General features: G+C 40.3%; 1 protein-coding gene across 4 annotated transcripts in view; it reads left to right on the plus strand.

Annotated features, from left to right (window-relative positions):
- METTL9 (methyltransferase 9, His-X-His N1(pi)-histidine) overlaps positions 1–27,120 on the plus strand; it is a 48,013-nt gene that overhangs the window by 2,604 nt on the left and 18,289 nt on the right. The window contains exons 3-6 of one of the 4 annotated variants that reach the window (XM_077906974.1): positions 10,230–10,335; positions 12,717–12,907; positions 17,868–18,077; positions 23,996–24,180. In XM_077906974.1, coding sequence (XP_077763100.1) covers positions 10,230–10,335; positions 12,717–12,907; positions 17,868–18,077; positions 23,996–24,180 — 692 coding nt within the window. Of the gene's footprint in view, positions 1–27; positions 314–10,229; positions 10,336–12,716; positions 12,908–17,867; positions 18,078–23,995; positions 24,181–27,120 lie in introns of those variants that run through there. The other 3 variants (XM_077906972.1, XM_077906971.1, XM_077906973.1) reach the window with 3 other exon arrangements.

Genomic DNA, 27,120 nt, shown 5'->3' on the forward strand with positions numbered 1-27,120 from the left:
CCCCCGCCTCGGCCCTGCAGGGGCTGGATGGGCAAGTTGGGCGCGATGGCTCGAGCCCGGGCGGCGGCGGCGGCGGCCGGAGGCGGCGGCGCCTCCTCCTCCTCGCCCCGGCGCCGGCGGTGATCCGAAGGAGCGGCCGCGGCCCCCGATGAGACTGTTCGTGGGCTGGCTGTGCCTGAGCCTGGCGTCCGTGTGGCTGGCGCGGAGGATGTGGACGCTGCGGAGCCCGCTCACCCGCTCCCTGTACGTGAACATGACGAGCGGCCCCGGCGGGCCGGCGGCGGCCGCGGGCGGCAGGAAGGAGAACCACCAGGTACGCGGCCCGGCGGGGGCGGGGGCGTGGCGGCCGGGCCTTCCCGCGCGGCCCGGCCATTGTGCGGGGCTCCGCGGCCGCAGCCGCCGCCTCCCGCCCCCGCGGGCTGTCGCCCAGTCGCCTCGGCCCTTCGGAAAGTTTTCCCGACGTCTCCCCGGCCGGGCGCCGCCTCCGGGCCCCGCGGGCGCCTTTTGTTCCCGGGCGCGGGCGGAGCGCGGCCTCCCGGTCCTCCCCGGGCCCGGAGCCCCGCATTGTTCCCGGGCCGCGGGCGGCGGTCGCAGGCGCAGGGGCGCCCGGGGTGCGGGACCTTAGGGGCGGGCGCGGGGCCGCGGGCATCCACCGGGCACCGGGGCCTGCGGTCTGCACCACCGGGCCGAGCCCGTGACCCGCGCGACCCGCGGCCGCCGCCGGCCTCACCCCCACCCCCCACCCCGCACCCCGCACCCCAACCCTTGTTTGTCTGCTTCAATCTCTCAACATACAAAGGGCCATAAAGAAATGTAACCGTGCATCGTGAGCCTTTTTAAGTCTCTGGGCTTAAGCGGCTGACATTTTTCCCTCTGCAGTTAAATTAAAAAAAAAAAAAAAAAAAAGGGTGTTTGACAGGTCCTCACACTCCCATCCTCCTGAGCCTCCCCCCCACCCCCTCCACTCCTCCCTAAGAGAGAGAGAGAGAGAGCGAGCTCTCCTTGCAACTTCAGTGTTTTGGTATCTGACCAGAAAGATGTGGTAAGAAGGAAGATGATGCAAGCTTTTCCTGGAAGGGATTTTTTTTTTTGTTTGTTTGTTTTTTTGTTTAAACAAAACAGAATTAGGCAGGAGTGAATTCTTTTTAGAGTTGCGGATCGTGAGCTCTGCGATGTGACCGGTTAGGGTGGTCTTTTCATGATAGTTTTGTGCCACTCCACAGAAGTATGTGTGCAGGTCAGCTGTAGAAGGAAGAGTGGAGGAAAATTAAAAAAAAAAAAAAAAAGGAAAAGTGACATTTCATATTTGACCGTAATGTAGTGTGTGGTTAACCCTGCCTTCATTGAGAAGAGGCTTTCTAACTCTGCCAGAGTGCTGGCCTAGGATTGCTAGCGTCTATAGTACATCTTGCCTTTGCAAGGAGCAGGAAGCGATTATTCCCCATTTTGCGTCTCATCATTTTTCATGGATTTTTGTTTGTTTGTTTTGTTTTTCCTGTGTTACAGCATTTATTGTGCCAGGCGTTCGGAGAGTTTACACGTGAAGAATTATCTAAGGACTTAAAGCAATTCATTAAGAAAAGTAGCGGTTTAGTTTCTATCTAGTAATTACCGGTCACGGCCCCTTTTCTGTTTTTCTTTTTTTTTTTTTTTTTAAAGATTTTATTTATTTATTCATGATAGTCACAGAGAGAGAGAGAGAGGCTCAGAGACACAGGCAGAGGGAGAAGCAGGCTCCGTGCACCGGGAGCCCGACGTGGGATTCGATCCCGGGTCTCCAGGATCGCGCCCTGGGCCAAAGGCAGGCGCCAAACCGCTGCGCCACCCAGGGATCCCCCCTTTTCTGTTTTTCAAGGAAATAATAAATTTCCACGAAGGAAAAAAAAATTGTTTTCTGTCGTGACCCCACAGCTCTTGCAATTTGTCAGGGAATCATGCCTATGGTATTGTTGGGAGTGTGTACCTAAAGTCAGTAGGTGATCTTAAGCTGTAAAACCACATTCTTTGCTGTGGGTTAATTGCTTAACACTTATCCTTCTCAGAGAAACGACTCTAAAGTACCGCAGTGATAATGTAGTTACCAGAATGTCACACATCCGTATGGATGGTGGTGTAAAACAATGAATTAGAAATGTTATTTTCAACAATTGGTAGAAAGAAGGTTCTGGGTAGGATAAAAAGGAGACTGATTTCCATTGATGTGGAATTATGGTTCGAATCTCTTAGCTGTAGGTGTTTATGATTCTTGTCTTGATTACTTCTATAACACACTTGATATGTTTTCACTGCTTGTAGAAAAATTGGTTATATTTTAAAAATTGAGAAGCTGATTAAGTAATTTGTTTTTTGTGGAGTGTAGATAGAATATATATATATCCTTAGCATAGCCTCAGAATATCTCCTAACAGGGGATACCTTCTAATCGTGTACCTTTTTAAAACTGAATCAGTTAGGTTCTGAGGAAAACTAATACTGGTTTCAGATACTTCGTTTACTTTGTTTCGCTTCTGAGCTACTCAGGTATGTGTGTACACAGGTGTGTGCTTTAACCAGTTGGACTAACAGTTTGGCAGCTAAGTTCTCCAGGTGAAGACTAATCTGGTACTCTCTGAATATTTAGGGGGAGATTGGCTCTTTTCCATAGAGTGATCAATCCAGACATTATTTTGAGATGAGACATTGACATTATGAAATATTGCCTATGAATAAAGATAAAAATGAACAAAAGAAATGTGTATGTAGAAAGCACGGTGAGATAAAGTGAAAGAGGACGCTGTCCGCTCTGCAGAGTGTCTGTTTATGGTTTGTTATCTGCTTTATATTGCAGCATCCTAGGTGTGCCTCATAAACTATCTCACTTATGAAGTAACTTAACACTAATATTCTTTCCCCCTTCAAATTTATAGTTTCATCTAAGGTTTTCTGGTGTTCATTTGGGTGTGTGGGATCCATCGCCAGCCACATCTGGTTCTTTTGGACTTGCATGAAAGTGGGGTTATGGATTTAATTGAACTGTACTTAGCACAAGTTTTCTTTATGGTTATTTTATTAAGAAATTATGGTGGAGGAGTCTGGTTAAAAGAGTTCTTGGGAAATGTTTATCATTAAAAATTGCTATTTAGTTACTATTGCCTGGAGGTGAAATGTAAGGCTCTTTTGAGCTAAGGTTGCTCTAAAACTATAGTAGCAGCAGCACCATTTTAATAACTTGGTTGGTGTGCTAGCTTCAAATCTGGGATTATTTTTTCACTTTGGGCAAGAGAATAGCACGGAAGGGCTTGTCTTGGAGCTGGGATATGGCTTGCAGGCCAAATTGGGCTCACTGACTTTTTTGTTATAGCCTATGAAGTCAGAATAGTTTAACATTTTTAAATGGTCACAAAAAATATATTTTGTAATATGTGACAGTTTCTTTTATGAAATTCAAATTCCAGTGTCCACAAATAAAGTTCTGTTGGCACAGCCACCACCTTCATTTACTTACTGTCTGTAAGGGCTTCCTCACTAACAATGGCAGACTTGATTGGTAGGTACTACAACCTACAAGCCTTAAGTATTTATTGTGTGTCCCCTTACAGAAAAAGAGTTTTCCCCAGAGAAAATTTCCAGCTTCCTTCATCAGCAGCACATTTCTTAATCACAGGTTGCACAGTGGGTAGTTTGACTCATTGGGAAGAAATAGAGCCAGGCAGTGAGAAACTAGATATGTCGCTTTTTGGTATGGGCAGGCTTAGAACTTAAAAAGAAGGTAGCAACAACAAACACTTTGGATCTAGTGTTTTTGATGCATTGTACCTAGTACTTAAAGTTAATGCAACTATTATGGAGCTATTGAAACTTGAAAGGACCATTCAATAGTTTCTGAGTTGATAGAGTAGAAAAAAGAATTGTTATGGAACTCCCTGGAACGAGGCCAGGACAGTTTCTTCAGGCGATGCACTGTAAGGATTTTTAAGAGCACAGGTAACACTGGTTATCTGCAGTTAGTGAAGTTTAACTTAAAATTGCAAAAGTTTGTGTATAGTTATTTTTTCACCTTATATAACTTCAGAACTGTGTTATGTTACAAACAGTGATGGAATTTTTTTTTCTTTTTAAACAGTGATGGATTTAAGACAGAATTGAAACTATTGGTGTTTTGTTTTTGTTTTTTCCAAATGAAAAAAAATACTTGGACATCACAGTCATAGGTCAAAGTGCTGCTAATGGACAAATTCAGCCTCCTGTCCCCTCATTCCTCGTTTACCTTGTGGTGAAGGCTGACCAAAGTCAGGCATGAGTTAACAGTGCTCAGGAGCAGTTGCCAGCTTGCCAGATGGACAACTGATGGATTTGTATCCTCTTCTGAATTGCCTTCCAGAACCTGGAGGCCTTTGCAGCTGAATACCAAAGAGATTTTGAAGAGTCTCTTTCCTTGTAACCTGTGTTGAAGCCCTATATAAGTGTTTGCCTCAATTTCTCGGAACACTAGGATCTCCCTCTTCTGCTGGATATATACCAGGGGCCTTTATGTTCCCCTTTGAAGGTGCTTGAGGGCACCCTGGTAATTGCCAGTAAAAGACTGTTGTTTAGATCCTCTGAAGCTTTGTTAAAATTTTAGGATTATAAAATTCTAACAGTATTTGAAATGAAAATTGCCAATAATTTATTTATTAAATCAAAGCTGAAACAATTTAATGTAATCCATATGAATTGTTTCTCTCCATGGATGAGAGAGTGCTCTGTCACTCTACACATTAAAATCTCACATAAAGAGGTTGTTGGTTTAGGTTTGTGTCATTTGTGGAAAAATAATGAGTGGTTTGAATATTTACTCTTATGCTGTGCCTAAATGCAAGAAAGTGTCAGTGATTGAATGTCTGGACTGATAGGATTCATTGCAGAACTTAGAATGTAATTTTTGAATCCTTAGCTGTCAGGTTAATGTCATTAGGCTTGGTCTGACCACCCCCTGTAGTAGAAAAGATTTTGTGTTCATGGACCCCATCAGTGGAGCCTTTCCAATTGTTTCTAGTGGTACTAAATGCCTCAGGTCTTTGGTTACTCATTCTTTTTGAGAATGGCTGGGTGCCCAGACCTACAGTGTGGTTTTAAGGCATTCTCTTGAACTTCAGTTCTCTGACTGGCTTTTGTGGGCCTTGGACAGGAAGGGGAAGGAAATCAAGTTATTGTGCTTCTATTGTGTGCCAGACACTTTAATGTATCATTCTCTCTCATCCTCCTAACAACTCCCAGAGGTAGGGGGTGCACCCCCTTTTTTGATAGAAGATTGAGCCGGAGAGAGATGAAACTTGCTTATGAGACAGTTGGTAGGTAGCAGAGTTGGGTTTTGACCCCAGCTCTGTCTGATTTCAAGGCCCAGGCTTTTTCCACCTTTTCATGGTATCCCTCCTAGGAAATCTTGTGTTGTCTGAGAGTCTGGGAAAGTAGGCTGTCTCCTTAATAGGAAACTGCCTCCACCCTAGTTGACCTCTGTGTAGACATTGAAGCTATGTAGCTATACAAAACACCCATTGGAGTTTTGCAGTTTGTGAATTAGACCAGGATGGGACAACTGTTCCAAACTTTGGCTTTAATTCAGTTTGTGCGTGCTTCGGTCAAGTTTAATGTTGAAAAAAAAATCTTTCCTATGATGTCTTTTTTTCTGACACTAATTCTCTGACACTGGCTGGGTGTCCTACAATTCATTTTTATTCTTTTTTTTTTTTAATTTTATTTATTTATTCATGAGAGACACAGAAAGAGAGGCAGAGGGAGAAGCAGGCTCCATGTAGGGAGCCTGATGTGGGACTCGATTCCAGGTCTCCAGGATCACACCCTGGGCTGAAGGCGGTGCTGAGCTGCTGAGCCACTTGGGCTGCCCTCATTTTTATTCTGACACAACCCAGAGTTGACATCCATCCAGAGGTTTAAGAGGTTTAAGGGCTCTGTTGTACAAGACTGCCCTCCCTTCAGATGCCAGCTGCAGGTAATGGGTACACGGACTACCTATCCATGCTTCTGCCCAACTTGGTTACAAATTCTGGGATTTCCATAACCCTCCCTCAGGTTAGATAATTTGCTAGAATGACTCAGAAGTTAGGAAAATACTTATTTACTGGTTTATTATAAAGGATACAATTCAGGAAGAGCCAATTGGAAGGGGTACGTATTGCAAAGTATGGGCGGGGGTGGAGGGTGGCACAGAGCTTTTCTGCCCTCTCCAGGTGAACCACCCTCCCAGCACATTGGCGTGTTCAGCCACCTGGAAGCTCCCAGAACCCTGTTGTTTAGGGGTTTTATGAAAGTTTCATTACCTAGGCATGCATGGGTGATTAAATCATTGGCTCTTAGTGATTAAACTCAGTCCCTAGAGGTTGGAGGTGGGGCTGAAGGTTCCATGGTTTGCCACCACCCCCTCATCGTCATATTAGCATTACAGAAGATACTCAGAAGATCACTCAGGAGATTCTCCAAGGTTTTTATGAGCTCTGTGCCTGGATCTAGGGGTCTAGGGGATGAAGACCAAATATACATGTATTTTTTTTTATTATACCATATTGCGGGATCCCTGGGTGGCGCAGCGGTTTGGCGCCTGCCTTTGGCCCAGGGCGTGATCCTGGAGACCCGGGATCGAATCCCACATCAGGCTCCCGGTGCATGGAGCCTGCTTCTCCCTCTGCCTGTGTCTCTGCCTCTCTCTCTCTCTCTCTGTGACTATCATAATAAAAAAAAAAAAAAAAAAAATACCATATTGCCTAAAATCAGGAAGTTGGCTTTTTAAAATCACTTTCTAATTCCAACTCTACTACTGTGCTCATGTCCTTTGTATTTTGGAAGAAAAGAGATAGTACACTTCTGTTTGATTGTTGAGGAACTCAAAAATAAATTTAGAAAAACTTCAAATTTTTTTTTTAAATTCTGTGTGCTTTTTTTTTTTTAAAAGATAGATTTATTTATTTATTTGTTTGTTTATTTATTTATTTGAGAGAGAGAGAGAGAGAGAGAGGCAGAGACACAGGAGGAGGGAGAAGCAGGCTCCATACCGGGAGCCCGACGTGGGACTCGATCCCGGGACTCCAGGATCGCGCCCTGGGCCAAAGGCAGGTGCTAAACCGCTGAGCCACCCAGGGATCCCGAAAAACTTCTAATTTTATCCCTCGGTCTAGATAAGGAAATATAATCTTATAGGATATGCTTTGAAGGAACGATTCATCCACCAAGATGATATAAAGATTAGGAGATGTTTGTGGGTTTTATCTGTAAGACCTGACCTGATACCATATTATTGTGATTAGTGAATACTGTCACATACATGTTCAGAACTCATGTCTACCTGATGTGGCTGTTTATTTGTCTGATTTTTAGTATCTTACAGTCTTGTTGCAAGTAGGGAGAACACTGCTATTTACTGTACTTTTTAGAAGATTTCCTGGTTAGTTATCACATCCTACTTTGTACTTGGCATCAGCAGATGACTGCATGGCATAATTGGTTTGATTAGAATTTATTTAAAAGATTTCCTTACTTATTTGGATTGAAGAAAATTCAAGTAAGCTTTAAAGGAAGATGCTAAGACGACGTTTTTCCAGACACCAGTCTCCAGCAGAGGAGGCCAGCCTACTGTTGTAAGTAGGGTGGGTACACCGTCCTTCCAGTGTGAACATTTAACGAGCATGATGCTTTGTTCTTGCCTGTGCACCTTGGTCTCTGTAGTCTTTGAGGAGCACATATTCAAAGAACTTACCTGCTTGAAAGTGCATGAGAGCCTACAGACAGGCCACCCAGTGCTGCAAGCTCATTACAGCTTTTCATTTAAGCTGAATTGTCTGAAGAGAGGAACTCTGGGGGACTGCCTAATGGTTGCAGGGGCCCCTGCATTGATTTTTCTATCAGTATCTCATCTCAGAGCAAGGGGACTGCTTATTTAAGCCCTGAACATCTTGACCAAGATCATAATCCCATTACTCGATTCCCTTGCTTCCCTTGGTTTCTGATTTTTTTCCCTCCTCTGGAGTATAAGTTCCTGGAGGCCAGTGAATCCATCTTTCATTTTCCCTAGACCACTGTTAAGCTGGGATAATTAGGAAACACTAATGAAATTTTCTGGGTTGGCCCATGTAGTCGTTTCCAGGCAGTGGTGACTTTGCCTCCCAGGAGACGTTTGGCAATGTCTGGGACATTTTGGGTTGTCATGACTGGGGGGAGTGCTCCTGGCATCTGATCGGTAGGGGCTGGAGATGCTGCTAAATATCCTGTAATGCATCGGACAGATCCTGTAACAGGATTATCTTGCCCCAAATGTCAGGAATGCTGAGGCTGAAAAACCATATAATTTAGTTGCTATCTAGATCAGATTATCATTTCTCTAAACACACCCAGTCCAGTTTACTTGGGCAGAATGGTCCTGCTTTCTTTTCTGAAAATGAATCTCAGACATACTGGGTAGACTAAAGAGAATCTTTGAACGAAACTTTGGTAAAACAACATGCACCTAGAATAGGAACCTAGATTAGCTGGAAGTGCTCAGAAACCCTAGGCTTCCCCTTTATCCAGAAGTTGTGAGGTGGTAAATGAAATGTGAAGCACTTGGCCAGGTGCCTTGTACAAGGTAGGTGTTCAGTCAGGCTTTGTTGCCTGCTTGTGGTGATGCAATTTTGTGGTGCGTGGGTAGATTTAACCACTGTTTGCAGAAGTGGATTTAAGCAAGGCCTTTGAGGGGCATTGGCTGACTCAGTCGGTGGAGCATATGACTCTTGATCTCGGGATTGTGAGTTCAAGCCTCATGTTGGGTGTAGAGATTACTTAAATAAATAAAGTAAAATAATAAAATAATTTAAAAAAGAAAAGCAAGACCTTTCAAAACCCTGAATTTTAGAAATTGACAGAAACACAGTGACAGCTCTCTCTGTGGTTATCCTTATATCCCTTCTAGGATTTTGTTAGAAACTTCAAAATCTGTTAGGCTGCCTGTGATTTTTTCTTTTCTTTTCTTTTTTTTTTTTTTAGGTTTTATTTATTTATTTATTTGAGAGAAAGAGCACATGTGCCTACGAGAGAGCATGAGCAGGGGGCAGGGTGCAGAGGGAGAGGGAGAAACTGACTCCCCACTGGACCCCACTGTAGAGAGCCTGCTACAGGGCTTGATACCAGGACCCTGAGATCATGACCTGAGCTGAAGGCAGATGCTTAACCAACTGAGCCACCCAGGTGCCCCTGTGATTTTTTTTTTTAAAGATTCATTTATTTTTAGAGAGAGAGTATGTGAGTAGGGGGAGGGGCAGAGGGAGAGAGAATGAGAGAAAGGGAAAGAGAGAGAAAGAGAGAAGCATACTCCCCACTGAGCATGGAGGCTGACACGGGGCTCCATCTCATGACCTGGAGATCATTACCTGAGCCAAAATCAAGAGTTGAATGCTTAACCTACTAAGCCACCCAGGTGCCCCTAGGCTGCCTATGATTTTAACAATAATTCATTTGATGAACATTTATTGTTCATTGTATCTGTGCCAGGTTCTGAAGTCAGTCATTGTCCCTACCTTTATGAAACTTTCTGTCTACTTGGGAAGATAGACATGAACATACAGTTATGTATAGTTACTCACTTCAATGGTCATAAATGTTACTGAGGAGATATATGGGATATAGGAAAAGGTATTTGAATGTGGGGGGGCGGGCTACCTAGTCTGCAAGTTCAAGGCAAACATACTTGAAGAAATATTTAGGCTTAGATCAAATTAATCAGGTGAAGAGAAAGTGGGTTGAGGCGATGGGAAATGGAGGGGACAGAGCAGACAGGTGTGAGACAGCCTTGAGAAAGGAGCCTCCCAGAAATAGAGGGATACAGTGTTGTGGCATAGTGAATGGCCAGGGGTTATGGATGGGTAGACAGTGTCATGAGGTAGGCTGTGGACACAGAACGGACAAATCATGTAGGGCCTGGTAAGCCATATTGAGCATTTTGGATACTAGCTTCAGACTTATGTGAAGCAAGGTCTTGATGTGATCAGATTTGCATTTAAAAATTTGCATTTTTAAAGAGGTTTGCTTGGTCACTTAAATTTTCAGACTGCTTTTCATTTCTGGAAGATAAAAATGGCATCTACATTTAAATGTGTATGTGTATGTTAAAAACCCTTATTGAGATATAATTCACATACCATAAAAATCATCTTTCTAAGTGTACAGTTCGGTGGTGGTTAGCACAGTATATTCACAGAGTTGTACAGCCATCACCACTCTAATTTCAGAGCATTTTCATCACTCCAGAAAGAAACTCCATATCCATTAAGACACTCCCTTTGCCAACTGCAATCTACTTCTTGTGTCTGGATCTGCCTATTCTGGACACTTCATGTAAGTGAAATCCTATCCTTTGTGGCTTTTTGTGTCTGGCTTCTTTCCCTTAGCATAATGTTTTCAGAGTTCATCCATGTTGTCACATGAATCAGTACTTCACTGCTTTTTATGGCTGAATATCTTGTTTATCCATCAATTGATGGGCATTTGGGCTATTTCCACTTTTTGGAGATTATGAATAATGCTGCTGTGGAGTTGACATTTGCATCCTGCAGATGGTCAGGAGGAACATGGATTTCAACCTTTGTCTTTAAAGAGGAGAGCTTTACTCCTTTTTATTTTGTAGCAATTCTGTTTAGTAAGCAGTGTCTTTTCTGAAACACTTGCGTGGCTGTAAAGGTTCAACCACATGTGTGAATGTCAATGAATTGAGAAAAATGCTGTTAAGAACTTGAGTTTTCCTCTTGGCACTTGAAAGCAATATTTGCAGTTAATGATGCCAAGTTCTGGAAGTCCACTGTTTTCTGTTGTCCATTACAAGTGAATGCCGAGGAATTGTTAGCTCCTCTGTTTCACTTGAATGACTTCTTGTCCACATTAATAGAGTGTACCTGATTGCCTACAACCGAGGTGATGGCTTTCATCCTGATTAGTCATTTCAGAGAATAAAAAATAAATAAAAGTCAGAGTGGCCTCAGTATTACAGAGTTCAGAATGTGCACAGAAGGTCGTGAGTATAATAAAAAATGGTTTATGACATGTACTGGGGCATAACTTCAGGCACGATGAATATTAAGAATTAGTTAATGATAAAGCAAGAACATTTTCAGACCAAGGAAAAAAGTATAGGCAGTAAATATAAGAAGCTTCACAGCTTATCATGTACAGTAGAAGAAATGAAAATTGTTTTCAAGTCCAAGCAGTTTTGGTAACAGTGTTCAAATAGTGAATTAACACAAATCAGTCAACAGTTGGCACATCTGGTATTTAGTTTGGATATAGGTTTGTGAAAAAGATGAGCTAATCTTTGCAATTTTAATGTGCCTGTTTGCTTGTTTGTATTGGTTTCTAACTGGTTCCTTTTAATGTTAGTGTCAGGAATGTTACCCAAGATTTCATTCCACATTTAGCAAGCTTCAAATGACTGTAAAATTGGTCCACCAGTTGAGTAAGCTGTTACGGGACACCTGCTGATAAATGTCATATTTATCAGGGGGAAGCAAATTACTTTTGGCCAGTAGACTTTATTGGGAAAAAATTGATTGTTTCTTAGCAGATCATGGATTACTAGTAACTGGTCAACCCTACAGTTTCATCATTGTAATTAATGGGCTTACTGTTATTTATCAGCCATGTTAGAGGAATCTCATTGCTGTTATTATAGGATTCTTTTGTGTGTCTGGTACTATATTGAGGATTTGCCTGCATTCCTTCTTTAATCCTCTCAGTAGATACCAGTGACAGGTAGGTATCTACTAGGATAGGTACATACCAGTGACATCTCTAGTCTACAGATGACTGAACTGAGGCTCAGTGACTAAGTGACTTCTCCAAGCTTGCACAGGAATGGTGGAGCCAGGACTTGATTGTGGAGCGGACCCTAAAGCTGGCCTACCCTACTATTTACCTTCCCCTTTCCTGGTACACTAACTCTAAATGAAAATGGAAAACGTATGTATTGTGGAAGATTAAATTTCATCCATGGTTGAGGTTCTTGGATTTTGCTCTCAAAAGTGCATTCTGGTTAGAGCCTGTTCCTGGGTATTTGGTTCTCTGGCCTGTTATTACTTTGTTTTCTCATTGATTGCAATGTGACTTTAAGTAACTTCTTAATCTTTCTCAAGAACATATTGCCCCTATTTGAGAATGTTATATGACCTGGTAAAGCACACCTCAGTATTTCTAAAGGCAGCTTAATCTGGTCACTGGAGTGTTAACTTCTGCTGCTTACTCTGCCATTGATGTGTTTGGTGGTTTTGAATTAAATCACTGCATTACATGATGGTTTCCTTATCTAAAACAAAGTTAATAATGCTAGTTTTGGCTTCTGAGACTGATTTTCAGTGAAGGAGAGGCCAACAGAGCTTTCCTAGATCTCAGAGTACTGGAGGTATAGTGACTGAAATAGTGGGCCAGGAGTCAGAACACCTGGATTATGGCCTAGCTCTGCCACCTACTAACCTACTAAGCTATATGATTCAGAAGCCTCTTCAACCTTCCTCTGCCCTCCCATCCCCTTAGGAGAATTAAATGAGAAATTATGTATGTGTAAGTATTTTACACTTTGTAGGTTATCTGAGTATAAAAGATGAGATTATCCTCAAAGTGCCAAGGGCCATGAGATTATGATATTTGGAAATATCACATTTGATTTAGTCTTCGGGCTTTTGTTTAGATGACACTTCAGTTGTGTATTTTCACTTTTTCTTCTTTTTTAGTGGTATGTGTGCAACAGAGAGAAATTATGCGAATCACTCCAGGCTGTCTTTGTTCAGAGCTACCTTGACCAAGGAACACAGATCTTCTTAAACAACAGCATTGAGAAATCGGGCTGGCTATTTATCCAATTATATCACTCTTTTGTGTCATCTGTTTTTAGCCTGTTTATGTCTAGAACATCTATCAATGGGTAAGTGAATCTTGTGTATTTTTTCTTTACCCTTAGGTTTATGAAAAAAAAAAAGAGGAAAGTTGTTTTGTTGAAGGTGTTGACTGCCTCCGCTACAATATTTCTACTAGTTAGAATCCTTGACAGTGGGTCCAGTCTTCAGCCTTATGCTCCCAAGTGATGTTCATAATGCTGCTAATTCCCTGTGGGAGAGTATCAAGAACTGAATTCTTAACATAGCTGAAGAGTGAAATCTTCACCTTAAGCACACTTTCCAGGAGCAAGTTTTTTGGGGGGATTTAATCAGCGCAGCAATGTGTGATGGCTTATTTCGAGTGAAGGGTCCAACATCTGTTCTTACATAATGTCTAGGCTCACCAGAATTTTTTTTTTTCCGATTTTATTTATTTATTCATAAGAGACACACAGAGAGAGGCAGCAGACATAGGCAGAGGGAGAAGCAGACTCCATGCAGGGAAGCCTGATGCGGGACTTCATCCCAGGACCCCAGGATCACACCCTGAGCCAAAGGCAGTTGGTCAACCAATGAGCCACCCAGGGATCCCTCACCAGAATTTTTTAAACTTACTATGGAAGTACCTATCTCCAGAGTGGTTCTTTTGCATAAATCCATGGAAGAAGCTTTAGGAATATTTTTTATCTTTTCTTGGCCAAATTTTCAAGTATCTCCAAGGCCCAAGAATCTAGAATGCCAAGGGGAAAATCAGTAGGGCTCACTGTTTATGAAGCCTTTTTGGACAGCTTAAAGCCACTAGTTGGGCCCACTTTTTTCCCCCTTCAGGTTTGGAGCCAGATTCTCCTGAATGTCTGGATCCCCAATCTATCATCTGGTCCTTAAATATGTTTTTAGGCACCATGAGCCATTTCTCAAGATTTCTTACTTGATTTTCTTCATTGTTTATATGAAATTGCCTTAAGTTTGCTTCAGCAAACAGTTGTTATTTTTGTATTGGTAGTTGAATTTATACAACTTGGTCTGACATTTTGTTTCTGAAATTGGCTGCACCAAGTTTCTGTTCTATACCATTTTATTTTTCTTTGGAAAGCAGACAAGTCACTGTAGCAATCATTCTTATCCTTTATGGTGGCCTTTACCTCTTTAAAAATGACAAAAGGAAAAAAAATGACAAAAGGTAGGAATCCTCTCTTCAAATAGTATTTACATTCAACATTTCACATATAATTTTGGGTGATTTCAAACTGAACCACCTCTCTCCTTCACCCCCACCCCATCTCCAACTTCTGCCCCATTGGCTCCTGGTTAAAATTCCTTGATTTGGAATTTCGTGGTTTGGTCAAAGAGAAGCAATACATTTAATCAATCCTTTGGGTTCCCTTATCTATGGCTCTTACCTCCCACTCTCCCAAAACATGTCCTGTGTCCTTTTCTCACCTGAAAGCTTAATTTTGAGCCTGTTGGTACTTTGCTTCCATGATACGTTATTACCATAGATGGTTGTCTCTTTCTGAAATAATTATAGGCATACCTCATTGTATTGTTCTTCTCTTAATTGTACTTCACAGATATTGCATTTTTTAAAAAATATTTTATTTATTTATTTATTCATGAGAGACCCAGAGAGAGAGAGAGAGAGAGAAGGAGAGAGAGAAGGAGAGAGAGAAGGAGAGAGAGAGAGAGAGAGAGAGGCAGAGGCACAGGCAGAGAGAGAAGCAAGGTCCATGTAGGGAGCCCGATGTGGGACTCTATCCCAGGACTCCAGGATCATGCCCTGGGCCAAAGGCAGGAGCTAAACTGCTGAGCCACCCAGGGATCCCCAGATACTGCATTTAAAAAAAATTTAATTGGAGTTCTGGGATAACCATGCATCATGCAAGTCTATCAGTACCATTTTTCCAGTAGCATTTGCTCACTTTGCATCTGTGTGTCATATTTTGGTAATTCTCACAATATTCAGACTTTTTCATTACTATATTATGATAATCTCTGATTATGCCTTGGTGAAAACTCAGGTGACAGCATTTTTTTTTTTTTAGGAATAAAGTATTTTTAACTAAGGTATGTGCATTGCTTTTTTTAGACATAATGCTGTTGCACACTTTATAGACCACAGTAGAGTGTAAACATAACTTTTATGTGCACTGGGAAACCAAACAATTCATTTGGCTTGCTTTATTGTGATACTCGCTTTATTGTAGTGGTCTGGGTATCCTGTAATGCGTGGTACCTTCTTTAATTAAGATGTTACTTATCAGACAAGAGGAAGGCCAAGTCAGGAGAGACATGATAGCTGCTTTCAGAGTTTATATTGTAAGGAAAATATAAGGAGGCACACCTCCTCTATAGATTCTAAATCTAGAGAGAACTTAGATTGTGGCCAAAGAACGGAGGATGGTTATTAAACACTAACCCCCGACTGTCCAAGGACATCACTAACTTTAGAAATTAAAGGCAAGGGGATCCCTGGGTGGCTCAGCGGTTTAGCACCTGCCTTTGGCCCAGGGCATGATCCTGGAGTCCCGGGATCGAGTCCCGCGTCGGGCTCTTGGCATGTAGCTTGCTTCTCCCTCTGCCTGTGTCTCTGCCTCTCTCTCTCTCTCTCTATGTCTATCATAAATAAATAAATATTAAAAAAAAAAAAAAGAAATTAAAGGCAAGTGAGGGAGTCAGACCTCTCCATAGTATGTGTTTGCTGGAAACTTTATATTGAGCTAGGTCAGTGTTTTGGTATTTTAAATGGGATAACTTTTTATTGTGTGGGACTGACCCACATATGTCAGGAAGCCTAGCTTTTCTGGCCTACCCTCACTAACTGACAGCATTCCCAATTCATCAGGACTACCCCCAGACTCTCTCACCTATAGGGCAGAGTTGGTCCTGGTTGAGAAACACTGGGCTTGATGAATTTTGATTTGATAGTTTTAATCTTTTTGTGGAGCCTTTGTGGCTCATGATTCTTGGGAATAACCAACTGAGCCTCTCAGTCACCCCTCTTTGGTGCCCTTAAATGTAGATAAATCAGATTACCTCCTGAGCTCTGACCGCAGATGACCTCTATGTCTAGAGTTTTAGGATTATCATGTCAAGGTTCCTTACATCCCAAGAAGTTGGCTAGGAAAACATGTTATTTTATAACTGGGAAAGTTTAAGCCAAATAACTGTTTTGTAAATTACTTTTGAACCTGTGGCAAGTCAGCAGCAACACTGGGAACATGCATCCCTCAAGCCATGCTGCCTGTACCCTCTTCCTGCTCTGACTCTGGCTCCTGTGTGAATTTTGTAAAGCCCCTTCAGTAAGTTCAGTCCCTTTTTTCAGATTTGCTTTCTGCAGTGTAATGTACATTAGAAGATTAAACAAAACAAAACAAAACAAAACAGCTGTATTGGAGGAAATCACTTTTCTCTGTAAGGGACAGCATCGTGTTTAACAATCTCTGATGTCCATGCTCCCAAACCCCCCTAGTTTTTAGCATTTCTGTGGAACATAAGATTTGCTATAAACACATTAATAGATATGGTGAAACTCTCCTATTGCCTTAATGGGAAAAGGGTAGAGAGGTGGTTTGTTATATGAACTCTGCAGTTTTAATCCTTTCCTAAACTGGTCTTACCAGGAGCACCAGGTTGCACACATCTTTCCAGTCACCTTGTGACATGTTGTACCTTATGATTATTTCCAGAAAGTAGCAGTACAGTACAGATTTCTGGCCATTTCCTAGACCAGTGGTTTTCAAACTGTGTTCCAGGGTCTGAAGAGGAAGTGCCTCAGGAGCTGCTTCAGGCTGCAAGGAAAGGCCCAGAAGTGGCAGCTTCTTAAGGCTCTTAACCTCATTTCTGCAGCAGCTCCATTTACCATTCATTGTCATCTCTGAGCTCCACTTGATTTCAAGAAAGGGTTTTACTGCTTAGAGGGAGTTGGAGAATCCCTGCTTGGGAAAGACTAGGATTTGAGAGCTAGAAAACCAGGGCTAAGTGAGGAACACATTCTGCTCCCCAACATGATGCTTCTGTGAGACTTGGTTTGAGCCATAGCTGCTGTTGCAAGAGCTTTCTCTGATCTCCATTTAACTCTTCTCCAACTCTTTTTTTAGAGGCATTACTGTGGTTTTGAATGTTTTTTAGGATCTTTAAAAATAATAGACCCAGACATTTGGGTAATATATAAATCAATGGAAGTATGAATCTACTTTTTAAATGCAAATTAACTGATGCCACAGGGGCTGCTCTTTCTGCTTTTCTCTAGTGTCTCTTAAACATCTATGATAGTGAAACTATTTTTCCTTACCCATTGTTTAGTTTCATAACAGCTTTTTTTATTTTCTATTTGATTTTTCTGCTTAGTGTTATTGGCTAGTGCTGTGGTCTGATTCTGTTGGCCTGTAGCAGAAAACATTACTCCATCTTTCTCCTTCCTAGTTTGACATAAGTTCTTCACATTCACTTTTTCTTTTTTAATTTTTATTTATTTATGATAGTCACACAGAGAGAGAGAGAGAGAGAGAGAGAGAGAGAGAGGCAGAGACATAGGCAGAGGGAGAAGCAGGCTCCATGCACTGGGAGCCTGATGTGGGACTCGATCCTGGGTCTCCAGGATTGCACCCTGGGCCAAAGGCAGGCGCTAAACCGCTGTGCCACCCAGGGATCCCCTCACATTCACTTTTTAATTTCTTACTCATTCTTCCTCCCTTCCCTTCCTCTCTCATTCATCCTGTTTCCTTTCTGCCTTTTATTTCTCTCCCTTCCCCATTCTTTATAGTTTTTATTTATAATCTCAGAGCCAAATGATACCTGGAGGTATTTTCTTATTTTACTAACTTTGCTTTTAACCCTGTAAGTCATATAAAAGGTAATGTATAATTTAACCATACAATCACATAAAATAAACATTTTGTAGGTTCAGAAGGAGGCTGTCAGGGCTAGTTACTATAGTTGCTCTGAATGTATGTGGGGGTGCTTACTTTGCATGGACTCTTCCATTTTTGTCCCCTTTTTTTTTTCCAGGTTGCTAGGAAGAGGCTCCATGTTTGTGTTTTCACCAGATCAGTTTCAGAGACTGCTAAAAATTAATCCAGACTGGAAAACCCATAGACTTCTTGATTTAGGTGCTGGAGATGGAGAAGTCACAAAAATCATGAGCCCTCACTTTGAAGAAATTTATGCCACTGAGCTGTCTGAAACTATGATATGGCAGCTTCAGAAGAAGAAATACAGGTATAAGTTTTAGACATCATTTGCGGTATAGTTCTTGGTTTTAGTGTATTATTTAGTATATGTGGTGCCAAATCAAGCACTTGAGGAGTATGTTATTTAAAGGATATGAATCAGAAACAATTCTCCATGATAAGAAAATTTTTAAAACTTTCTATATTACAGTAAAGTAGAAACAGAGAGAAATAATCTTTCCTTGTCAGTATTACTTTGGTCTAGAGGAGTCGGCTCTGTAGAAGGAGAGGGGCACGTGAGGGACAGCTTAGTAGAGGGAGATCAGACTTAAAGACTTTTGTGATTGAAATCTGACATTCTTTTTTTTTTAATAATTTATTTTTTATTGGTGTTCAGTCTGCCAACATACAGAATAACACCCAGTGCTCATCCCGTCAAGTGCCCCCCTCAGTGCCCGTCACCCATTCACCCCCACCCCCCACCCTCCTCCCTTTCCACCACCCCTAGTTCGTTTCCCAGAGTTAGGAGTCTTCATGTTCTGTCTCCCTTTCTGATATTTCCTACCCATTTCTTCTCCCTTCCCTTCTATTCCCTTTCACTATTATTTATATTCCCCAAATGAATGAGACCATATAATGTTTGTTCTTCTCCGACTGACTTATTTCACTCAGCGTAATACCCTCCAGTTCCATCCACGTTGAAGCAAATGGTGGGTATTTGTCGAGATCTGACATTCTTAAGGTTTGGTTTTTATTTTATTTTTCAGTGAAAAAAAATTTTATTGTGGTAAACTCCATAACATAGAATTTACCATTCTAGCCATTTTTAAGAGTATAGTTAGTGGTATTAAGTACATTTACATTGTGTAACCATCACCACCATCCATCTTTAGAACTTTTTAATTTTTCCCACTGAAACTCTGTACCCATTAAATACTAATTCCTCAAATCTACCCCTCCCCCCCATTTCCCTGGCCCCTGGCTACCACCATTCTATGTTGTGTTTCTACAAATTTGACTTACTCTAGGAACCTTATATAGGAGTTATACAATTATTTGTCCTTTTGTGACTGGCTCATTTCATTAATAAACATAACGTCTTCAAGGTTCATCCATGTTGTGGCATGTATCAAAATCTTCCTTTTTAAGGTTGGATGATATTCCAGTGTATGGGTGGCTATACCACACTTTACTTATCTATTCATCTGTCAGTGGACACTTGGGTTGCCACCACCTATTAGCTATTGTGAGTAATGCTTCTGTAAACATGAATGTACAATAATTGTTTGAGTGTCTGCTTTCACTTTTGGATATATACTCAGAAGTAGAATTGTTGGGTTATATGGTAAGACTATGTTTAATTTTTTAAGGGAATATCATACTATTTTCCTTTTTTTTTTTTTTTTTAAAGATTTTATTTATTTATTCATGATAGTCACAGAGAGAGAGAGAGAGAGGCAGAGACACAGGCAGAGGGAGAAGCAGGCTCCATGCAGGGAGCCCGACGTGGGATTCGATCCCGAGTCTCCAGGATCGCGCCCTGGGCCAAAGGCAGGCGCCAAACCACTGCGCCACCCAGGGATCCCTCATACTATTTTCCCTAGCAGCTACACCAATTTACATCTCACCAGCAATCCACAAGGGTTCCAATTTCTCTGCATCTTCACCAGTACTATTTATTTATTTATTTATTTATTTATTTATTTATTTATCTATCTATCTATCTATCTATCTATCTATCTATCTATCTATCTATTTATTTATTTAATGATAGCCATCCTAATGGGTATGAAGTGTCAAATCTTGGTTTTAAGACCATCTCCTGCTTAAGAGACTTAGGAAGAAGGCTGTTCTTTATTCAGTATGGATTCTACCGAAGAGAAGAAGATGCTGGGTACAGAATGCAGGAGGTAATAGGGCCTGCCTCCTGATATTTGGGAAGCCAGGTTGAGCCTTAGAAGGAGAAAGAATTATGCACTCACTTTCTTATCCACTGAAGTTTTTGCTCATAACAAATTAACCCTAGAGACAGAGTATTGACGTAGCTCTGGGAGTAGTACTGGAATGAACATTGGCAAAACATGGGAATTTTTAGCTTGGAGAAGAGAGACCAAGTAGGAAGGATTTGGAAGGGAAAGTTATGATCAACAAATGAAATGGAGTTTTATATGGTAAGAGGAGTAAGTGTAATCTCTGGTATAATCATGCGTAGCTAGCTCTCAGAAGTTGAGGTAGAGTTTAGGGGCATTTACCTTCCTAACACCTGAAGCATCCAAGTCCTTGCCACTCTCAGTGTTTAAATAGCTGTTAGGAACGCTATTGTAGATTTCTATCTGTGTGAGGTTGAACTACATGATTTGTAAGATCCAACTTAGCTCTGGCAGTTTGTCTCAGATTAGATCCTGGAGGGCCTGTGGTGATGACTGCTGAAGTATTTCTTCACTTAGAAATTAATTCAACATTTCAAAACTTGGAACTTTTTTACCTTTGTTTTAACAATGCCTTAAATCATGCCAAATTCCTAATCTGATGTTCTCCTTCCACTTAAAAAAAAAAATCTGTTTTTGGAAGTGCATATGAGGTGGAAGGTGTTTGAAACTGCTTCATTCTCCTGTGCACTCCTGCCCCTTTCATTCCTTACTTGCCATTGAAGCCCTTCTTGACTAAATGCCTGAATGGAATTATCAGTGAAATTTAGATGTTCGAATTAATAATACATTGTATCTAGAGTTTACATGCTATATAACCTAGTAGTAAACTTATCACCATATGAAAAATACTTAGTTTAATTTTTTTCCTAATTTATAACACATATGCCAAAATCTGTTTGTAATTTGACCTAAATAGGAATTCATACTGGTTGATATTCCCTCCACTTTATCGTTAGTATTAAATAAAAACATATTCACAAAGTGGTATTTTTCGGCAGTCTGAGGTTTTAATGAGGAAATGGTTATTCTTACTAAGATTGGGGTTCATCCAACCCATGATGGCAGGGAAGACTTACAGTTTAATACCTTTTTTTTATTTTGGCTTGGGAGCTAGCTATTTTTTGTTTCTCTTCGATATCTGAGTTCATGAAAAACTGGCTTTCTAATAAAGGTTCTGGATGTCATTTTTGAAATAATTTACAGAAAATGTCTGGGTTTTTCCTCTGTTGCCAAGAATCACTATTTATGCCAGAAAACCCAATTGTAAAACTTAAAGATGTGGCTTTGATTTTTAAAACAAACCAATAATTTTTCTTTATACTGTTGGTGTTTTGCTTTTTATTTAGTCTATATCAAAATACTTATTGCTTTTTTCACTTCTGTAAAATATATTTTAAATCCTCCTGGAAGATAAACTATTACTTTAAATCGTTTTCTTGAAAAGAATAATTCCAGGGTTAGAAATACTGTTTTGCGGGCGCTTGGGTGGCTCAGTCGGTTAAGTATCTGCCTTTGGCTCAGGTCATGATCTCCGGGTCCCAGGATCAAGCCCCACATTGGGCTCCCTGCTCAGCGGGGAGCCTGCTTCTCCCTCTACCTCTGTTTCTCCTCCCTGCTTATTGCTTATGCTCTCTCTCTGTCTCAAATGAATAAATAAAATCTTTAAAAAAATACTGTTTTGGAAAAGCCACAGACATAGGAAAGGATTATACAGTTTTTGATGTGTGCACCATTTAACAATTCTACAATACAAATGATAGCACATGACAAAATGGTTCTATGGCAGGAAAAAATTTGGGCAGCATATTTTCCTTTCTTGGTCTGCTTCACCAAAAACTAGTGGCAAAATTAGTTTAGGTGATCTGAATGGTAGTTAGTAGATGGTGGAGGGAATACGGGTGTGGTAAGATGCTGAGCTATGCAGGGGGTGGGTTTAGACTTAAATTCACATAGACCATTCACATGTGGGTAATCAAAAAGGAATCATATGTACAGTTCTAACACCAGAGAAGAGATCTTTAATATAAATTTGAAAGATGCCTGACTTTAATCCATTATCTGGAGGTTTGAAATCTTCCTTGAAAAAAATATTTTAGTTAAGAATTCTATTTCTTATGTTAACATCTTCATTTTCTCTTTTTAATGAAAAGATTTTGGAGACTGAAGAGCAGACTGCTCTTTGCTCTCATCCCACCACCCCGACAGGATTAATTCACAGACCTATCATCAGGCCCTTTCTCACCTTAGCTGGGGAGAGCACCTTCATTGCCCCAAATGTACTAGGAGCATTTCCAAGGTGTAATTTTTATTCTGCCAGTGACTTGCTGCGTAATTTGGACAAGTCACTTCTTCCACTGTCCTCATTAGGAAATCTTAACCACATGCGTTATTCCTGGTTTGAGTGGGGCTGATAAGTTTGTCTTCATCGGTGGAACTGAGTTTACAGAAGTAAAGATGAAGTTGGGCTTCTAAATGTATAGCTGTAACCATCCCTGTGTTAAAGCCATAATTTTCTGTTAGGAGCCTGTCTTTCTTTCTTTCAAAAACTGCAGGCAATTCAGAGATAGATTTAATGAGATTGTTCTAGATTAAAACATGATGATAATGCTTGGCTTCTGCTTCCTTATAGATGGCCTAAGACTTTTGTTGTAATTTTGTTTTTTAAAATCAAGTATATGATTTGTTTTTGCAATTTACAAATTTAAACTGTTTGACTAAAGTATTAATATGCAAATAGTCCTTTTTAATTGTTTATCTCGGTTTTTAAAATGGGAATAGATCATATTTGTATCTCAAAATTAGGATCTTTAGAGTTTGAGCTAAATCTAGTTTCTAAAATCATCATTGCAGTTACAAGTTCAGTACAACAAAGTGAGTTTGGAGCCCTAATGCCCTACTTACTTCAAGCAACAAAGGAATCTGACTAGTCCCTTGAAGTTGGTTAGAGTGTTGCTTTAGAGGAGGCTTTAGTTATTTAAAAAAATTTTTTAGACTGAAAAGAAGATGCAGCTGAGTGGTTTGTGCTCCTTTTATTCTACTATTCAAAAATGCTCTCAAATATCACTATGCTAATGAGTTTTCTGAAACAGCCCTCATTATACTTTTAGAATTTTCTAAGATAACTCTTACTGTATCTATTCAGCATTATCAGAGACTTGTTTACCAAAGATCCTTTCTCCTGTTTCCTTTTTTTCCCTGCCTCTATCATAACATGTCTCACCTGCCACATTCTGATTGTCATAACCAAGCAGAGTGAGTCATTTACAAATTGCCTTAAATGGTGGGGCTAACAAAGACTCTTGATAAGAGAATTCCTTCTTTTGGTGGATAAAACATTGTAAAGGATTTAGAAATGTTCTGAGAGAGAGAGAGAGAGAGAGGGAGGAAGAGAGAGCGAGAGACCGAGGCTGAGAGTGTTGTGTTAGGACCGAGGCTGAGAGTGTTGTGTTAGCTATGCTCTTCCCTTACGGTTTTAATAGGAACCTGTGCTTTATCGTTTTCTATATAGTTATTCAGATGTGAAGATAATATATGAGATGGCATCTGTCTCCTGGGAACAGAGTTGTGCTTAAAAAGCCATAGGAAATTATCTTATACCACCCCCAGCCATTCTTAAAAATAGGAGGGACCCCAGGAATATAAAACATGAATATACAATGTATTTTGTGATTAAATTCCAATGAATGTAGAAAGTAGGATTTTTTTGTTCATTTGATATTCAGGAATTTGATGGTCTAGTTATAGCCATTTTTATCACTTTATATCTTCATACTTATTAAACATATGATTAATTCTTATAAAGGAAGTATAGGTTTTAAGATCTGGAAATAGGTGAAACGCTAAATTTAAAGAAATAGGGTTGCTGTTTTCTTTTGCCTGGCCATTTTATTACTGCAAATATAAATTTTAATGAAAGAGCTTGCAGTTAATTTGAGTTAGATGATAAAGTAAGAGCCTGCAGTACATGCTCTAACTTTATGTTTAAGGATGTCTTTAAGTGGGTTTATATCAATCAGGTTATTTCTGATATTTTCAGAGTGCTTGGTATAAATGAATGGCAGAAGACAGGGTTCCAGTATGATGTCATCAGCTGCTTAAATTTGCTGGACCGCTGTGATCAGCCCCTGACTTTGTTAAAAGATATCAGAAGTGTCTTGGAGCCAACTAGAGGAAGGGTCATCCTTGCCCTGGTTTTACCCTTTCATCCCTATGTGGAAAACGGTAAGTGTGGTCAGGTCCCCTCTTACCCAGCATAGATGTTCATTGGTATTTGTGATTTTGTTTTCTTAGAAGAGCCTGGAATTGAAAGGAATTTGGTTAACCTATGTAAAATACCACCCATGTAATGATCACCCTGAGGATTTCCATGTGACACATGTTCATCTTAATGTGGATTTTATAGAACCCTAAATGCTCCCTTTGCAGTGATAATAGTGAATACTCAGCTGGGTCTGCCTGCTTGAAATTGAAAACCTAAAATGTGTCCAATTTTCTGCTCTTAAAATGGAGCCTGAATCACTTATTTATTAGCTTGTAAGCTGAGTCAAAAAATAAGTGCTGCCTTTTAATTTACCTGTATATACTTGCTGAACGTCATAGTTGTTTTGTATGTTACATCTCTTGTTTTGGACTCTAAAAATGATAATGCTGTTACCTGTTTTACCCTACTGAAGACCATTTGTGTTCCAGCATGTTTCATTTCTTTGTGTGACATTTGACTTTTTGATTGCATAGTCTTGCTCTTCAACAATACTGAATGAAGAATATGTTAGAAGAAATGGTTTGATTTCATATTACTCCGTATTTACTGTGACTTGATTGTAGTCACATTAACTCATGGTTTTAGCTAACATGGTTTTACATTTCAGGTCATGTTGAAAGTTATGACTTTAAGCTTCTCCTTTGCATTTTCATAAGCTAATGTGCAGTAATATAAAAATTAATTATCATGTAAAGTATTGCATGTTCAAATTTAAAAATCTTTATTTTTTCCATTTTGCTGCCTAATTCAGTTTTGGATTCAAAAACTCCCAAGAGCTTGCAGACATATTTAAGAAATCCATTACTATTTCACCAGGGTTGTAGTTGGCAAATATCTGTGAAACTGTCTTCAGGAGTAATGCTCATGTTTGCTTATAACCATGGATTTGCATTGCCTCACTTGCTCCTTCATTTCTTTTTGTCCATATTTTTTTCTCCTCAGGTTGTAGTTTCTTCAGATTAAATTCTTGCTTTAACCTTATCAAATGATTTTTGGACTTAGTTGATGGGAGTAATAAAGAATTCTTTAGACATAAGAGGGTGGGAAAGAACGCAAGTAGACCAGATAGTCCCTCCCCCATGTAACTTCTCCGTTTTCACATTCTTGTTGTAGAACCACCTGTCATAGTAAAGAAAAAAACTGCTTTACGTGTGAGTGCCCATATTGTGTGTGTGTGTGTGTGTGGGGAGGGTTCCTACAGTAAAATCTAGTAAATGTCCTTGATAATTCAGCAACCTGACCTTTTTTTTCAGTGCTGTTCCCTGTCTAATTAAGTCTCAGCTCCATCTCTGCATTGCAATCACTAGTTATCAGGTTGTAAGGTCTCAGTTTCCTGTGTCCTGTTGGGCAACCACATGATAGAATTTTTGTGCTATTTCCTGGCATAGCAGGAGGTGGAAGAGCAGTGGGAGAAACATCAATCTAACCATGAATTTTATTTTTTTGTGTTCCTCACACTAAAAATTGAGAGGAAATCCGACTGGACAAGAGAGTAGTCTCCAGTAAGGCCTAAAAACAAGCTCCTTGATTGTGGATGCATAGCACAGAGTTGCCTGTTGAGTCCTAGGAGTCTGACATGTGACACAGAGCAAACCTGAGACAAGAAGCTTTGTTACTGTGGGTGACCTTTAATGACCTATACATTTTGCAGATTGCTCCACGGCACTCTATTATTGCTTCCTTTCTCTAAGTCACTAATTAGATCCTGATGATTTCCATGTGACACAATGTGAGGACTGAAATACAAAATGACCTTGTGGTGTGAGTTCATGAATACTGGGCTGTTTTAGGAATATAGGAGTGTGCTTTGCATATTTGGCTCAATCTATTTTTTAACAAAAAGCAATTGTAGAAGAAATGATTTTTTTTTTTTGGTAATTTTTAAATTTGTTTTACACCATAGCCATTTTGAAAAAAATGTAAAATGTGTCTTTCTGATTTCAGTTTCAGTTTATTTGGTTTATTGACCCAGTTTTAGTTAAGAGTCATTAAATCTAGTGAGAATTGTTTTTAAGTATCAAATAAGAAAAAAGTATATAATGAAGAAAAAGAAAATTATATTGTAAAAATGAATTGTGGCATGTTTAATTTTTTTTTTTTAAGATTTTATTTATTTATTCATGAGAGACACAGAGAGAGGCAGAGACACAGGCAGAGGGAGAAGCAGGCTCCATTCAGGGAGCCCGATGTGGGACTCGATCCCGGGTCTCCAGGATGGGCCAAAAGCGGCATTAAACTGCTAAGCCACTCGGGCTGCCCTTTTTTTTTAATTGTAATTTTTATAGAAAATGTTACTTTCATCATCTGGTTGTAAGTGGTATGTTGGAACCAGTTTTATTGGCTTGTGAGAGCTGATTATTATATTGTCGTGAGTTTAGTGAACTGGTCATTGAGTGGCTGCTACTGAACCTGATCATTGTATGGTCAGTGGTGGGAGCACTTAAATCTTGGAAATTGGCAAACACTGCAGTAGCCTCTCCCCTCCCCATGCTTGTTGGGAAACATTGACCAGCATGCCACTGGATGTATAACTTTACTTGAGGAAGCCCCCATTGATGTACTTTTAGGTACCAACAGTTTGCTTTATAAATAATAGTGAAATGAACACTCTTAGGCAAGTCTTTGCCCATGTGTAAGTATGTTCAGGACGCTTTCTGCTTTGAGAAACAGAAGGAGCGCCTGGGGCGTGCAGTTTGTTATGAGTCTGACTCTTGGTTTTTGGTTTTGGCTCAAGTCCTGATCTCAGTGTCTTCAGATCAAGCCCCATGTCTGGCTCAGTGCTCAGTGTAGACTCTGCTTAAGACTCTCTCTCTCTGCCCTCCCCCACGCTTGTGCTTGCACGCACTCTCTCTCTAATCTATATTTTTTAAAATGGAGCAACTATAAATCGCTTTTAAAAA

Source organism: Canis aureus, chromosome 8 (genome assembly GCF_053574225.1).
Source record: "Canis aureus isolate CA01 chromosome 8, VMU_Caureus_v.1.0, whole genome shotgun sequence".
Classification (NCBI taxonomy): domain Eukaryota; kingdom Metazoa; phylum Chordata; class Mammalia; order Carnivora; family Canidae; genus Canis; species Canis aureus.